At 43.1% G+C, this 17,530-nt stretch overlaps 1 protein-coding gene across 2 annotated transcripts in view; it reads left to right on the forward strand.

The window, feature by feature from the left end:
• The window catches only part of cfap58 (cilia and flagella associated protein 58), a 216,046-nt gene extending 203,224 nt beyond the window's left edge, over nt 1-12,822 (forward strand). For both annotated transcript variants that reach the window (XM_041209910.1, XM_041209909.1), the window contains exon 18: nt 12,356-12,822. In XM_041209910.1, the coding sequence (XP_041065844.1) occupies nt 12,356-12,476 (121 nt within the window). In that variant the 3' untranslated portion in view covers nt 12,477-12,822. The remainder of the gene's footprint in view (nt 1-12,355) is intronic.
• Nucleotides 12,823-17,530: the final 4,708 nt, after the last annotated feature.

A 17,530-nucleotide genomic window follows, 5' to 3' on the forward strand; every position in this document is an offset into this window, starting at 1 on the left:
GAGCTTCCAACTTGTACAATTTACGTCAACTTTTCTCGGTCTGTTTGATGAATTAAATATTCTCCTGCAGTTAAAAGTGTGCAAACAAAATTGTTCACTAGAAAATTCTTGCTAATGTCTTTGAATCCCTGCTAAATGAGTCAAGCAATAATTCATTGAGCCATTTTAGCACATTAGTTTAATTGAGCCAAGTATGATCAGATCTGAAACAAAAACAGAAAATGCTGGAAATACTCAGCAGCTGTAGCAGCATTTGTGGAGAGAGAAACAGAGTTAAAATTTTGAGTCCGTATGACCCTTCTTCAGAGCTCTCTCCACAGATGCTGTTAGACCTGCTGAGTATTTTCCAGCATTTTCTGTTTTTATTCCAGATTTCCAGCATCAGCAGTATTTTGCTTTTATTGCTATGGTCAGATATGAACAGTTGCTAAAGTATTCTATTGGTGAATAAACAACATTTAAATAGTAACATAAAAGGAACAAAATGTTCCAATTTAGGAATACTTCAGAATTACAGCCCTGACTTGGAGATGGTTAAGTGCTGAATATTGTCCTTGTGCTATTAATACAATATCAGAAAAAAATAAGAAAATAGTAAAGGACAGATTGAATGCTAGTTTATACTTCTGTTGCTTTCATGCTTCCCCATGATGCCACACATGAGCCTCGGACTTGTACAGTGGATGGGTACTTTGACGTGCTTTCAAGTAATTGTTAATCCCTCTCTCCGACTGACAGCTATGAAAAGATGCATGAGCGTGGATGGGTGATTCTGTGCCCAACTTGCCCTGTCTACCTTTGAGCAAGTGCCTGACCTTTGATGCCCAGCGTCTCTCAATAGCATGGCTCAGACCAGTAACTCAGAGAAAGTGCGAAGGACCTGGGTGTTTCGAGACGCTATGCCACCGTGCTGCCTATTCCGATAACTTTGTAAATGCAGTGCATCTTTTTATGCAACCTGATTTAGCTAGCCTTTTTGAAACAACCTGATTATAGTGGGTGGTCCACTGAACCGTACTTTTTCATGTTTTCGGATCACCTAGCTGTTCGACTTCAAGTTCACAATCCTGGACTGAATTCCCCCAAGGTCTTGTTGGGAAACAATATACATAGGGGTGGATCTTCCAGTTGGCGAGCGAGGGTGGGGCCCACTCGCTGATGCATAAAAATGACACGAGATGACGGGTGGAACTCCCGACGTCACCCCGTGTCGTTTCCATTTTCAGGTTGGCGGGGGTGCAGCTGAATCAGCCTATTGAGGCCATTTAAAAGGTAATTTACATCATTAACGGACCTGCCCGTCCAACCTTAAGGTTGGTGGGCAGGCCGGGAGCCCTGGCGGGCTTACGAGAAAGCATGAAACCCTCATCCACGGGCGGGATGAGGTTTCATGAGGGTTTTAAAAAATTTAATAAAGGTTTCAGTAAAAGTGACGGACATGTCCCAACTCGTGACCGTGTCACATGAGGGGACATGTTAGGGAAGTTTTGCTATCGTTTCTTTAACATTTTAAAATTTGGAGCCGATCTCTCTGAGGCTGCACTTAGCCTCAGGGAGATCTGTGCACTCTTTCACGCGCATGCGCGGAAGAACGCACTCCCAGCTGAGGACCCCCCCCCCCCCCCTACCCCCGCTTGCACCACAGGGAGCACATAGCACTTCCTGGTGGACGTCACGCTGGGCGGGCCTTAATTGGCCTGCTCACATAAAATGGCAGCATGCCCCCAATCGGGGGCACCAGTCAGAGGCGTGCCTGCCCTCACCCACTCCTGCAAAATTATTCCCGTAGAAATAAAAGATGACTCCACCAAATTCCACTTTACATCAGATTTTGAGTGGATCCAACTTCCCTGATGACTAATAGACAGAGGCATTGCCAAGTGGAGCAATTATCCATAAGGATCAAAAGGTCAGGCAGATTTAATTATGTTCTGTTCTGAGGTCGCTCATCTCAGTTGGCAACCGCTAGAGCATATAAATTAGCATCTAGCCTAGCTTAGGAAAATCTCCTGCTGAAAAGTGTTCAAGTGACTATAATATGAGAAAAGGATTGCATTTGGTTGTGATGTCCTCAGTGGTCCAATAGGCTTATGTCTTTCATAGCCCTGACACGCACCTAAGAGATGATCACATGGACACAATAATGGAGGTCAGCTGGCACCCATGCCACTTGCCCTTAACAGGAGTGAGCAACTTTAGAAATGAAGGGGAGAGGATCAGGGAAGGGACTGGTTTCAGAAAGTGATAATAGGAGGAGACAGCAGTGAAGGTACCAGTGGCAAACAATAAGTGGCACTGGTCTGCAATGCAGAATACATTTTGAGGAGCTAGTTGTAGCAGGATGGGAAACTCTACCAGTTGGGATGAGGGGGTGGAAGGGTTGTAGAGAAATAAGTGAGCACTTAGTAACTGGAATTGTCACGATACATTGTGTTGTGTTTCTGATGTGCAAAATTCAAACCTTCACTTATTCCTGTTTATTTGTTGTTAGGAATTTAGCTCCCTGTTTCTGCTCTTTTTTTTTGGTTGTGGCTATGTGATTCTTTGGGGATTTGTTGGATCCTGGTCACCAGTTTGTTGGGACTTATGGATCTGGGCTGCATGTTTGTTGTGGGATGGCCAAGCTGGTACAATAGACAGAGTTGATCAGCAGACCCTTCTTAGGTGGAACACATTCTGTTTATTCACAAAGGTACTCAGCAGCTACACTTGTGTGCTTTCAACTCAAACCCATCTCCATACTGTTGACTACATACTGTGCTAGTCCTCTATTGGTTATGTAAGATCATGTGATCTTCCTTTATAACATCCTTCTTAAAGGTACACTACACATTACGTAAAACCATAATTACCGCACTCCCCCCCCCCCTCCACCCTTTACTCGGAAACACATTTTACATTTACAATTACAATTTTCTCAAAATAGCAAATTATTTACACTGATAAGTAATTTGCAAGTTCAGTCTTTCTGCGATTTCCTTATGTGTGTAGAACGTCTCAGCTCTACAACAAACATGCTTTATCAGGAACCTCCTTTTCTGGAGTTGTCTGAACATCAGGTTCTTCGGCAGGCACCTGCAAATCTGTTTCCTCGATTCTTGCAGGTACATCTGACACACCTGTTCTAGTTCCCTCAGCAGGAAACGTTGACCCGGAACACTGATGGAACCAATTCTTGGTGATTTGTTTCTCTCTTCCTTAGATGATCCACGCCCTCCATATGACTCGGTCTTCCACCTTCACATGGTAAGATCGAGGTCCGGTCGCTGCACTTACTTCACTTGGTCACCACTTTGGTCCTTCTCCAAAGTTCTTCACGTATGCCGTTTCTCCCACGGTAAACTTCCTGTCACGGCTATGCCAGTCGTGTCTAGTTTTCTGACTTCCCTGACTCCTTTCCACCTTCCCCTGTAAATTGGGCATTATTAAACTCCATCTCGTACTGAGCTGGCACATTATCAATAATTCCGCAGGTGTGACACCTGTTTTTGTGTGAAGGGCAGTACTATAATGGAAAAGAAAGCGTGCTAGCTTGGTTGCTATGGAATCTGCAGTTAACATTTTCATGCCTGACTTGAACATTTGAAGCACTCTTTCGGCCAGCCCATTCAAGGAAGGGTGGCACAGTGAAGCTTCTACATGAGTGATACCGTTGAGGCTGATAAACCGTTGAAAATCATCACTCGTAACTGCTGTGCAGTTAACAGATGTGGCTACTTCTGGTGGTCCATTAATAGCAAAAATCTGACGCAGCTTCTCAATTGTGGCAGAAGATGTTGGTGACTTCACCTCATATATGTCTGTCCATTTTGAGTGAGCATCAACATTGATCCCATGAAAGGTCCCACGTTGTCAAAGTATAACCGCATCCATTGCCTTCCTGGCCATTCCCAAGGGTGTAAGAGAGCTGTTGAAGGTAACTTTTGCAATTGCAGACACTGCACACAATTCTTCACTAAACTCCATCCATCCCAGGCCACCATAAGTAGCTGCGTGCTATGGTCTTCATTCGGGAAATTCCTGGATGTGCGCTGTGTAATTCAATTAACAAAAGGCTTTCTTCTCTTTGAAGGAACAATCACTCGTGCTCTCCACAATAAGATACCATCCTGGCTGGTTATTTCATGTCTTCTGTTAAAATACGGCTTCCTTTCATCAGATGCACGCTCTTGTGACCAACCATGAGGCACTTGTTCTTGTACTTTAGATAAGACTGGGTCTTGACTTGTCCAGTCTCTGATCTGTCTAGCACATTACCAAGAAATTTAACAGTAAAACTAGTTCTTGAGGAACTGGGGCATCCTCATTTTTTTCTTGTAAGGGCAAATGACTAAGTGCAGCAGCATTTGCAATTTGATTTCCAGGCCTATGGGTGAAAGTGGACTCATATGCTGCCAGGATAAGGGCCCATCGCTGTAGTCTTGCTGAGGCTATGGGTGGTATAGCCTTGTTCTCGCTGAACAATCCCAGCAATGGCTTGTGGTCTGAAACAATAATAAAATGATGGCCGTGTACGTACTGGTGGAATTTCTGGACACCAAAGACGATTGACAGGTCTTCTTTTTCTACCTGTGAGTATCCCTCATCCACTGTGGTGAGTGTTCTTGATACATGTCCTATCGGCTGTTCCGTGCCATTGTCAATTTGATGAGAGAGCACTGCTCCCATTCCACAGGAAGATATGTTACATGTCAACACCAATTCTTTCCTCTGGTCAATGTACTAATAGATTGGATGAGTGCAACAATTGTTTCACCTTTATGAAAGCTTCTCTCTGTAGTGCCTGCCAAGACCAACATTGGTCCTTTTTGAATAGATAATGCAGGGGTGCGAGTTCCATAGACAAATTGGGTAAGAACCACCCATAATAATTGATCATTCCTAAGAATGATTTGAGCTCTGAGGTGTTCTTTGGTGCAGGTACCTCTCTTATGGTTCTCACTTTTTCCTCAACTGGGTGGAGGTCCTGTGAATCTACCCAGTGACCCAGATAGATCACCTCCCTCGCTTGGAACATGCACTTTTTTTTAAAACACACTCCAGCCTGCAAGAAACATTTGTAAGATTCTTCTAAATTCGACAAATGCTCCTTTTCAGTGAATCCTGTCACCAGAACATCATCTCAATAAACTACAACGTGGGGCAGTCCCTGCAGTAAACTTTCCATTGTTCTCTGGAATATAGCGCAAGCTGAGGAGACGCTGAAAGGCATGTGTGTATTAAATGTGACAAATTTCCAGGAGGCCTTCTCTAATTCTAATTGTTGATAAGTGTGACTCATCAAGCTTCGTGTAGGCGGTTCCACTTGCCATACAGTTTTGGTGTGGGGTGTCTGTCCAGCTTAGCTACTTTATTAACTGCCAATTTTTAGTTTCTGCAAATTTGAAATCTTTGCTTGGGTTTAAGGATGGGGACCATTGGTGCTGCCCATTCTGAGAACTGCACAGGTTGTACAATGCCCAATTTCTCTAATCTGTCCAGTTCGACCTTTTCCCACAGTGCGTAAGGTATTGGTCTCGCTTTCATGAATCGGGGGTTGCCTCTGGATCCACATTAATTTTTGCTTATAGCCCCTGGATCTTCCCAAGTTCGTGCTTGAAGACTGAGGCGTATTTTTGTAGTAGCTCTGGTATCCCACTTGCTCTCAACTGGAAAATTTTAGCCCATTCTAACTTAATCTCCTTTAGCCAGTTTCGGCCAAGGAAGCTTGGCCCTCCCCCGCTATCACCATCAGGGGTAGTTTTACCGATTGGCTTCTGTAATGGGCAGGAACCCAGCTTGTGCCTTTGACTTGGATATCTTCACCCATGTAAGTTTTTAATTGGGAGTCAGTTCCTTCCAAATTTAATTTATGTTCACCATAATCCAGATCATTTGAAGGTGTGTTCACTAACAACTGTAGTGGAAGCTCCTGTGTCCATTTCCATTCTAATAGGTCTGCCATTTACCTTCACTGTTATATGTATTGGCTTTGCCTCTCCAACCTTCAAATTAAATAATGAATAAATATCTGAATTTGTTGCTTCAGGCTCTTCTACATTGCAGATCTCACAGGGTTTTTTTCTTTTGTTTGAAAGTCTGCCTGATTCTTTCCTTGCACTGTCTCATTAGGTGTCCATTTCAACGATAATTGAAATTTGATTTCCAGGCCTATGGACGAAAGTGGACTGGTATGCTGCCAGGGTCAGGGCCCATCGCTGTATTTTTGCTGAGGCTATGGGTGGTATAGCCTTGTCCTCGCTGAACAATCGATTTTTTTAAACTGCCAATCTTTATAAGGTTGCTTGTTTCCACCTCTGTTGCAATCATTCCTTGTTTTTGCTGCCAAGTCATTTATTTTTATTTTTCTGCTAGTGACAGCTGTTTTCTGATTCTTGGCAGAGTCTTGCATTTTTGAGCTCTTTTTGGCTGGGGCTTCCCGTCTACCGTGGAGGATGGCATCATTTTGCACTCCCTGAATGGCTGTTGAATCCCATATTGTACTTTCCATGGCCAGTGCCTTCTTAAAATCCAAATTTGTTTCAGACAGTAATCTCTTCTGAACCGTGTCTTCATTCACAACACACACTAAGCAATCTCTAATAATGTCACTTAAAGACATACCAAACTCGCAATGTTCTGTTAACTGTTTCAAACTTGCCACATAACAAGCAACTGTTCTCCCCTGCACCCCCCCACCCCCCCCCCCCACCCCACCGGGCTCTATTTCTTGAGTTAAATTTAAACTGTTGCACTGTTACCGAGGGCTTTGGCTGGCAATGATCCTTCACAAGGTCCACCAGTTCATCAGCCTGGGGCGCTGGGTGCTGTCAAACTTTGAGTCAAGTTGTAGGCTTTATTCTCACATGTAATTAAGAGGATTGCTCGCCTCTTCTCTTCCCCCGTAATGTCATTCGCTTGGAAAAGGAACGCAAGGTGTTTAATAGAATGAGACCAATCATGCGTGGCTGGATCTAAAGAATCAATTCTTCCGAATTGCGGCATTCTGTGAGAGGATTGCTTCAACGATTAGGACGGAAATTCTGCTTTCAATTACCGTGCGAGGTACAGCCCGATTTTGTTTCTCTTGATTTCTTCTGTTAACTTGTTTTATTCTCGAAGCCAGTGTTGTATGTTTGCTTTATCCTTGCTTTTTCCTTGCTTTTTCATTATCGCCAGCTTGTTGGGACCTAGTCACGTGTTTGCTGGGACTTATGGATCCGGGATGCACGCTTGCTGTGGGATGGCCGAGTTGGTATGAGAGGCAGAGTTGATCAGCAGACACTTCTTAGGTGGAACACACTCTGTTTATTTACAAAGGTACTCAGCAGCTACGCTTGTGTGCTTTTAACTCAAACCCTATTTCCATTCTACTGACTGCAGAGATAGCCTGTGCTACTCCTCTGTTGCTTACATAAGATCACGTGATCATCCTTTATAACATACTTCTTAAAGGTATTCTACACAATACATAAAACTATAATTGCCCCAGAATTCAACAGATTTCTTGCTGTAATCCCAGTGGAACTGTCGTGGAGACAGTGTAAAACAGGCATTCACACTCTTCCTCCAAAACCTCTGCAAGGAGACCTGTAGAAACCCTGTGGAATTTCATGGTCTTTGTGCTTTTTCTGGAAGGATGGTACTGGTTCATTTCAAACAACGGTGTGCCACTCTGTGGGCTGCAGTTGTCTCTTTGCTGAAACTCGCTTTCCGCCCAAGAGTACTTCTCCAAACTTCAGCCCAACCACAAAATTCATTTATAAGGTAAGTAGGTTCATCAATGCTGCCATTGGAAAACAGATCCTCTGAAATGAGAGTTAATCCATCTTCCATTCGAGATAATGGTTGGAGCTTTTGAGTCTCTTAGTCTATTCCTGTTTTTAAGTTCCATGATCCAAAGAGACTTTGGTGTCCATGTACATTATCATGATCATTAAAATGTCACAAACATGTGCAGAAAATAATCCAGAAAAGACTAATTGAATATTGGCCTTTGTATCTGGAGACTACAATACAAGGGGTTATAAGTCATGCTTTAGTTATACAAAGCCTGTTTAAACCAAACTGTATTGTGAGCAGTTCTGGGCATAACACCTAGGGTAGGTTATTGGCCTTGGAGGGACCGCAGTGTAGATTTGCCACCACTATACCTGATTCCAAGGGTTAAATTATGAGAAGAGATTCTACAAAGTAGGGTTTTAATCCCTGAAGGTTAAGGTGTGATTTGATTGCAGTTTTGGCTATTAAGGGGAACATTTAGGTAGATAAAGGGAAACTATTTCTGCTGGCTGGGGAGTCTAGGATGAGGGGCATAATCTAAAAAGATCTTTCAGGAGTGAAATTAGGGAACACTCCTACATAAGAAGGTAGTAGAAGTTTGGCATTCTCTTCCACAAATGACAATTAAAGCTAGATCAATTGTTAATTTTAAAACTGTGATTTATTTTGTTAACCAAAATTATTAAGGGATACGGGGCAATGGCAGGTTTATGGAGTTAGGTTGTAGATCAGCCCATGGTCTCACTGAATGTGGAGCAGGCTCATAGGGCTAAATGGTCAATTCTTGTTCTGAAGTTCCTGTATATTCCTAAGAATGCTTAGGGTGGAACTCGGTTTATTGAAGGCACGACAGAGATGGAACTTGAAGAATTTGACCTAAGCTTTCTGTTCCAGCAGTTCCCTGGTGGATCTGAGTGGACGAGGATTGGAGATATGACAGAGGGTGCACTCTGGTGCATCGCTGCCTTCTCCCTCACCTCCCCCTCATTTCTGGGTAGGCTGCCCAGCAATCTGAAATGTGCCCACTTGCCTGTGGTCAAGGTGTGAAAGTCACAGTACAATAATAATGGAGGCTCTGTAGACAGTATGGTTTCCAAATATTAACTGTATTTTGGCTGTAGGAGTGGCCATTTTAGGCAAGTGTTTGTGATAACTGCATAATATTAATTAGTTCCTTTTTCTATTTCCCCCTCCCTTTTCACTGCACCTTTTCCCGTTTGTATCCTATTCGTGTAGGAATTATCCGGCCCTTTCTGGAATGCTGTCATTTTTTGATTGAAACGGTATTTAAATTCCCACCCTTCTGCTTCCACTATTTACGTGTGTGTCAGGATCGCCGACTTCCCTGGCACATGTGTGTTTCCAATGGTTAGTGCTGGTGTTTGTGATTATAAACAATTGACTACCCTTGATTCCTCGGAGGTGCTGGGGATTCAAAGAGCGCAGCTCTCGAGGGTAGTTTGGGAACAATTCATGGGGTCACTTGGGACATTTCCATATACCCCAGTCTTCTCCTGGCAGTGAGCAAAGACATTCTTTTCATGGACATGCATGGAGCAAAGACACCCAACTCAAGGGGAGGCAATCTTTATAAGGTCAATGGAACAACGTTTGCAAATCATGGACAAGTGTCACATAATCCAACCTTCAAGAATATCCTCAGCCACAACAGCTTACATTTATATGGTGCCTTTAATGTAAGTGTGCCCAGACGCTCTGCAAGAACGTGGTAAAACAAAGTATGATACCAAACCACCTAAGGGAATATTAGGTCAGATGTCCAAATGCTTGACCAAAGCGTTAGATTTTAAGGAGTGCCTTAAAGGAGGAAAGTGAGCTAGAGAAATGGAGAGGTGCATGGCAGGAATTCCAGAATTTAGGGGCCTTGGGCAACTGAAGGAACGGCCACCAATCGTGAAGAGATTAAAATTGGAGACGCATTAGAGGCCGGGAATGGAGGAGTGCCGATATTTCAGGGAGCTGTGGGACTGGAGGAGATTGCAGATATAGGAAAGGGTGCGGCTATGGAGGGAATTGAGAACAAGGATGGGAAGTTGACAACCTGAGGCCCCAGTGCATTTTTATATACTGTGTATTCCTTGTTTTTTAAAAATTTGCACTTATTACAGAAACCTTCAAAAGGTTAAACTATTAAATAAACTGACGATTCTAAACATATCAGATTTATTGAAATGGCTCAAAAGTGCTGAAATGTGCTGTAATACATAGTGTGATGAATAAGCCTGAATTTCCATTTGAAGATAAAATCTAATACTTCGTACTAGTCAAATGATCAATATCTCAAACTTGCTTAAGCTATAGCGCAATTTTAAAAAAAAAAGATCAATAAGAAGTGACTATTGTTTAATTTGTTTGGAGGAAAAAGACATGATGGCTGGTGAATTCACACATCTCAGTCCCTTAAAGTTGAGCTGCCTCTTTGTGTTTTATTGCATTATAACTCACTTAATGCCATTATGAATGAATATACTGGGGACAGCTTTATCTAAATCAAAATTTTCACTCCAATCAGCTCAGATAGCTTTGCTATTTTTTAACCTAAGGAAGTGGGTAAGAAAGGCAAATGTGTGGCTTTGATGATGATGGACTAAAATGAAATAAGACCCTGAGCAGAAAGTGAGGGGAAAGTGCAATCCAGCACGGACGGCTTATGCTGAACTGTGCAGCACCACAAAAGCCTTTCTATAGGGCAGCACTCACTTAGCAGGAGGCCTGAACTATCAGCCTGTGGGGCTTTCCTACCCTGGATTTTAACCGCTTTGACCGGGAAATACAACGTCTTTATTGAAGGCATCTCTAAGTGGGGGAGTTTTTCAAACCATTTCCCGGAGTGCAAATTCTTAAAGGCCTGTTTCCGTGGCTTGTATATGAGCCACTATAGGGGTTTGTTCTGTGGCAGCTTAATTCGGGGATTCTTTCTTCATTTTTCTATTTTAAGGATAGGTGAAAAAAGAAAATAAAGGGAGCTTAAAAATCAAAATTTGGGTGCAATAGACTTTCCTCTAGGGATTCTTTTCCTCCCTCAGGAGACAAGGCGGAACTCCATAGGAATGCCAAGAGGCAGTCGCTTCTGCATCCCAGTCAGTCTACCCTGAAGCATTCTCACCCCAAGGGGAACCAAGCCTTGAGAGAGGCTGCTGGACTTACTTGGGAATACACGAGGAGATCTGTTTGCACTTTCCCTTGTGTAGCCCTTGCAGATTCTCACATTGTCTGCTCCCATATTTGTGATGTGAGATACGCTTATGCATTTCTAAGCAAGTCACCCCTGCGCCAGACTGCAAAATCAACCCTCATGTAACTGGCATCTTTTATATGTGTACCGAATTATATGGGATTTCCAGCGTAGAAGCAGGTCTTTCAGGCCAACAGGTCAATGGTGATGTTTACTCTCCGCATGATCCTCTTCCCACTCTCCTTCATCTAACCCTATCAGCTAATCCTGCCTTGCCTTACTCCCTTGAGTGCTTATTTAACTTCCTCTTAAATGTTTATACGCTACCTCAACCATTCCATGTGGAAGCAAGTCCAATTTTCTGCCACATCTCTTTTAAAGAGATGTAAATATTTGGAATTTTGGTTGTACTATTTTTTGGGGGGAATTGTAACCTTGTCCAAATGAAAAACTGACCGATTTCCATTTCAGGTCCCCAGAGCCAGTACCAACAAATCCCGGGTCAGGGTTTGTATATATTTATAATAAACGATTACGTGGGGACAGACTCAGGATATGCCTAGACATGGGAATACAGTAAAGACCCATCGCTCGCGGGGGTTACATTTCCTGCAATATCTCGCAAATGGCGAAATCGCAAACGGGGAACATGTTTTTAAATGGGATCCAGTTAGATCAGCTCCGGCCATGCGAGAGCCGTACTGGACTTCCCAGCAACAATGTGGTGCAGCACCAGTGAAGGACAGAGGGGGGAGCCTCTGAGCAATACATCAGTGAAGTGTTAAAATTGAATAGAGCCATTATTGTAGCTCCGGATCCAGCAATTCTGACGTTTTCGGGTAAACCCCTTCATTCGGGCTGCGCTTTGGCTGAAGCCGTTTCAGTCTCTGCTCCGTTGTGGCTACCATCTCCCCAGGAAAAGAAGGGAGAGAGAGAGAGAGAGAAGAAACCGCGGATAAACTAGAATTTGTCGTGCGATGGGCGATGCAGTCTACAAAGTAAAACGCACGGGTAAGTGAATTCGCGAACAGGGAAGTTGCAAATGTTGGGACTTTACTGTATAAGAAATGGGAGCAGTAGACCATTCAGTCCTTCAAGGCTACTCCGTCATTCAGTAAGATCATGGTCGATCTTCTACTTCAGCTACACCTGCATTATCCCCATTGATTCCCTGGGTATCCAAATATCCGTTGATCTCTGGCTTTGAAATAGGCCCAATGACTGAATGTCCACAGCTTTTCATGTTAGAGATTTCCAAAGGTGCAGAATCCTTTGAGTGAAGCAATTTCTCCTCATCTGAGACCACATAGAGTTTCAAAAAGAATACCGTACCAGTAAAAAAAAAACACAATTGTAGTACTTTTGAAATAAATTGATTCTCTTTTGTTTTCCCTTCAGTGAGAAACAAAAAGCCTTGGAGCGGGAGGAACAGCCTTTAATCCATCCTCAGAGGAGAAACTACCCCCAGTTCACAGGAGGGGGTTTCAATCTTAAACCGCAAACAAAGGTCTCAGCTTAAATACCCACGAAACTCCATTCTCCATCTGCTGCTGATTCTTTTACATCAAACAAGATTTTTTTTCACTTATTATTATTATTACAGAAAGTGTTCAACTCAGCCAAGAATAACAGTGAGGGACAAATATGATTTTCATGTAGCTTAATTTTATTTTGGCATTTCAAATGTCCCAGTTTCAGCCAAGATAATGAACTTTGTTGAAAAGTGTTTTATGGCATATTGATTTTTTTTTTCCTTGATTTCATTATATTGAATATGAAAATACCTGTGTTGCACTTTAATGCATTCTCATGTCAGCTATACACAGACATGTAGTCGAATAAAAACTGTCTGATTTTCACTTAAATGCTTTGTCACTAAACTTATTAAGTGAATCACTGAAATAACAGTCCTGCACAAATTTGAAAGAAATAAGATGGAAGCCAAAGAAATTAGGACATAAAAGCGAGGCTGGTTTTCCATTTTGGGGAACATGCCAGCAGTCTACAGAGATTTCTTGAGCCCTTGTTTAATCTCAACAGACATTCAAGATGGGTTTTTGTCACTGACTAACCCCCACCCAATCCCTGTTTCAAATCCTTTTACCCAATCAGTTTCGAAGACTTGATCCTGGTGCCTAAAACAAGGCAAGTAGCATCATCCAACACAATGATTCATATCGACCGTGAGCAAGAAAATGACACCCAGAGACGGAATCTTTCAGATGAGACCTAAAGCTGTTTGATAAATGATACGTCTGCTCTTTCATGCTGTTTCTTTTTTCGAGATTGGGAGATTGCCTCCCTTCCTCTTCCCATTGTCCTTCATCTTTTTTGGGGGTGGGTGGGGAGATGGTGCCCGGGGATTGAGAGAGGTTCTGCAGATGCGCAGTCCCTCTGAGGTGCCCTGTCCAACACATTCCTGAACCGATCACACTTTACCGACAAGGCTCACCGGATAGTGATGATCATACAGGACTGGGGGGTGGGGGGGGGGGTGGTGGGGGGCAGGATCCCCAGCAGCCCTCCTGCCCCCACAACCTCCCCTCCCCCAGCCAAGGGCAATTTAGTTTAATTATTGCCAAGATCAGCCAGTTCCCTCAGATTGGTAATAGAGAAGTCATTTTACAAATCTAGCACTGGGAGTATTAGCCACCTGAAGCTGTGGTTATCCATCTGTCACACTTCATACATTCCAATAAAATGTTAAACCTTCTGCAGGATAAAAAAAAACACTTCACCAGCCTTTGACTATCTTAGTTTAAAAAAAAACATTATGTGCTGCAAAATTTATCTGCACTCAGGAGAGATGGAAATAATGTTTAAATGGCTTGCATGAAGCTGGTCTCGCACCTGAATAAATCAGTAACATTACTGCAAATGAATTCAAGCAGAAAACTCACATAAAATAAATAATTCCACCCAAAGCTCCTCTCTGCTCTGTAGGATTCTGGGTCTCTACTCGATGGAGTTTAGAAGGATGAGGGGGTGGATCTGATTGAAACTTACAGAATACTGAAAGGCCTGGATAGAGTGGACGGGGGGAAGATGTTTCCATTAGTAGGAGAGACTAGGACCCGAGGGCACAGCCTCAGAGTAAAGGGAAGACCTTTTAGAAGAGAGATGAAGAGAAACTTCTTTAGCCAGAGAGTGGGGAATCTATGGAATTCATTGCCACAGAAGGCTGTGGAGGCCAGGTCATTGAGTGTATTTAAGACCGAGATAGATAGGTTCTTGATTGGTAAGGAGATCAAAGGTTATGGGGAGAAGGCGGGAGAATGGGGTTGAGAAACTTATCAGCCATGATTGAATGGCGGAGCAGACTCGATGGGCCGAATGGCCTAATTTCTGCTCCTATATCTTATGGTCTTAAAGGTACAAAATTGTCTTGTTGAAAGAAGCTTGAAGAATTCTCTTCCTAACAGCGCCACGGGTGTGCTCGCAACACACGGATAGCACAGGTTCAAGAAGGTGGCACATCTCAAGGGCAATTGGGATTAGGGATGGGCAATAAATGCTGGCCTTGTCAATGATGCCCACGTCTGATGAATGAATGAAAAAAAACCAAAATTCTTTGCAAGATCAAGACCCAGCTTAGATTCTGACCCTTAGTTGACTGCAGCAAATGTTATGGGAGGATTCTAGTGAGAGGGCCATGGTTTTGCAGGTTCTTTTGGGAGGTTTTTGTGAAACTCCTTGTTACTGACGCATACCTATTTGATGCTGAAGAGCACTTGTGCTGACAGGTGAGGCATTCAAACCTTTCAACTGTGTTATTCCTCCCTGTCAATCTGAATCTGACCCGTACCATTCTGTGCACATCAAATTACTTGTCTTTTCGTCCCAGTACATGTTCATTTCAGCCTGAAATACTCCACTTCCATCTCCTCCGACAAGCCATCCCAGTGCGTCTCTAAACCTGATGCTAGGCGCCCAGAAGTGTAAAATGTGGCAAAGTTCTTTGAAATGCTCTCTTTGTACAATTGACAGAAAATGTGAATTTTGAACAGGGATTGATCGTGAACTGATCTAGTTGAAAATATATAACAAAATGAAGAATACCATAGAATCAAGAAAGTGATTAAAAGGAGATGTGCCTGAAAAGCAGGGGGTTGTAATCCATAACAGTTTGTGCAGGGCTGGGGGTGGGGGGGGGGGTGGTGCATTTAGCATGTGTAAAAGCTCATCAAGGCCCCGTATTTGAAGCAAATTAAGGACCTCCTTGTGATGTTGCTGAAGGATTGGGAATTGGTATTGTGCCCATTCTTCTGCACAGGCTTTGGTCCCACTGCTGAATTCATGGGGATATTTTTATTGGTGCCATGGGCAGATGCCTAGAGCAGGCATAAGGCCCCATGAATATGTAAAGTAGGAGCCTAACTTGGCTAATGGTGATTGACTTGGAAGTTCCCCTCCAAGTCACTGACCACCCTCACTTGGAAATATATCGCCGTTCCTTCACTGTCGCTGGGTCAAAATCCTGGAACTCCCTTCCTAACAACACTGTGGGTGTACCTACACCACATGGACTGCAGCGGTTCAAGAAGGCAGCTCACCACCACCTTCTCAAGAGCAATTAGGGATGGGCAACACATGCTGGCCCAGCCAGTGAAGCCCACATCCCGTGAATGAATTAAAAAAAAATACATCTCTTGAAGGGAAATCGATGAGCAGGGTAACTGTTGTGCCTTCCAATGTCTGTAGTTGCCAATTCCAATTCAGATAATTAAGTGCAACAAACCTAAATGCTGACATGACCACATCGTAGATGCGACCAGTTTAACTTTTGAAGTGTTGAAAACAGGAAGCCTCCTGTGGACCAGCTGCTTTGCTCTTATTTTTGGATAAAGTAAGTTGAATGTGACACTCAGTGGGTTCACTTTCTTGCACTTGAACTTTGACCTAGGTTGGGTTTTTCTGCCAACCAGGTTGTGGTAAATATCATGGCGGATGTGTGCAATACATGCCTCATTCTAGACAATTTGTCTGCCACTGGTTGAAGCCTTTGAGCGTATCATCAAACTCAAGAAGAGGAGGCCAGCAGCCAGAACATACCTACAAATCCCTTGCCACCCAGTTACTTCACAAAATACAAGCAAAGTGTTCGTTACCTGAAGTTTCCATTGTGAATGATGGCAAGTGCAAAAGATGAATGACGATGCATTCCAGGAGAACTATAGCTTAGTAATATCACAATATTTCATGTTGAAGGCACAATTTTTACCGCAAAATTATGTGTGCTGTTATGTTTGAGATTGTAGTTCTCAGGGATATAATTTCCTGAAAAATATGAGCATATTAATAAATGACTGCATTAAACATGAGCCACATAACTCATTTTAACTAGAGATTTTGATATTGTATAGGGTATTAGCTTGACAAATCTGGGACAAAGTTTGACAAAGAGAGTAACCTTTAACAGTTGCTTGGGAATCATGGTTTATTATAAACACTTTAGCCCAAGAAAGTAGCATTCCCTTTCAAAATCAGCAGCCAGGCAGTTCAATTTCACATTTAAAATGATTTTTGAAAATGTCCCCGAGGAATTTGAGGAGCAGCAGTGCCAAATGTAACCCACTGCAATCAGCCCTCCTGGAAATAATTGATGGTCACTGCTGGTGAAGCAGGCAGTTCAACGTTGATCCGTCTGCTCAGGTAAGACCCCAATATTGTGTAGGGCATTAGTAGAGGTGCAATCAGTGCTGACAACTCAGGCCCAAAGTGTTGGTTAGGACTGAGGACCCAATTTCCATCAGCCTTTGAGTTCGGCCACACACTTACATAGCAAGCACTAAGTCGGCATGAAATCTACCCCATATTTTCCTAGTGGTCCTTAGACAGAGCACCCTTTCCAATGGACAGTAAAGAAGAGCATCACATGACAGTTGAAATAATATACCACCAGGTAGCACGTTTCTTATAGTAGAACCACCCTTCGTCACTCAGTTCTTCATTACTTGCCTTGCTTTTCCTTGGCTTCTATTCTGCAATTGTTTAAAGTGGTCTTTATATCCAAAGTATTGAACTGTGTATAAATTGTTCACATTTGAAGAGTAGCTAGCAGACCTTAAGTAGCTGTGGGTGACAGATAACATGGCGGCCAGCCATGTTGTGGTACCAGTGTCATGAGTGCCGAACACCAAGAAAACCATAAAATAATTATTTCAGTAAGTTGTCCTTGACTAAGGCCATCTGATTTGGGGGCATCAGGATCACATTATCTACCCTAATACTAAGAGCAGAATTACAGTGACTCTGGACGAGCGAGCTGTTAAAAATCCTGGACTTGTTTTGACCTGGCAGCTTTAGTCGTCCTGTAGTCTTCCTCTGAGGGCACTGTCCTCCCCTTTTGCTTTCATCTCCAGATTCGCTCACTATCTCGCACTCGCATATCCAAATCCTGGCAGTCACCCTGACCCTCACTAGTGATGTTGATGTGAGCAGGTAAGTCATCTACAGAGTTGCCAGGCTGGAAACGTATCCCTAAAAATACCAGCAACACATCTGGAAATTTTTTAAAGCTGCATTGCAAGGATACGTTTTCATAAAAGGACAGATTAGACTAATCAAATATTA

The sequence above is a fragment of the Carcharodon carcharias genome, chromosome 17, assembly GCF_017639515.1.
Source record: "Carcharodon carcharias isolate sCarCar2 chromosome 17, sCarCar2.pri, whole genome shotgun sequence".
Classification (NCBI taxonomy): domain Eukaryota; kingdom Metazoa; phylum Chordata; class Chondrichthyes; order Lamniformes; family Lamnidae; genus Carcharodon; species Carcharodon carcharias.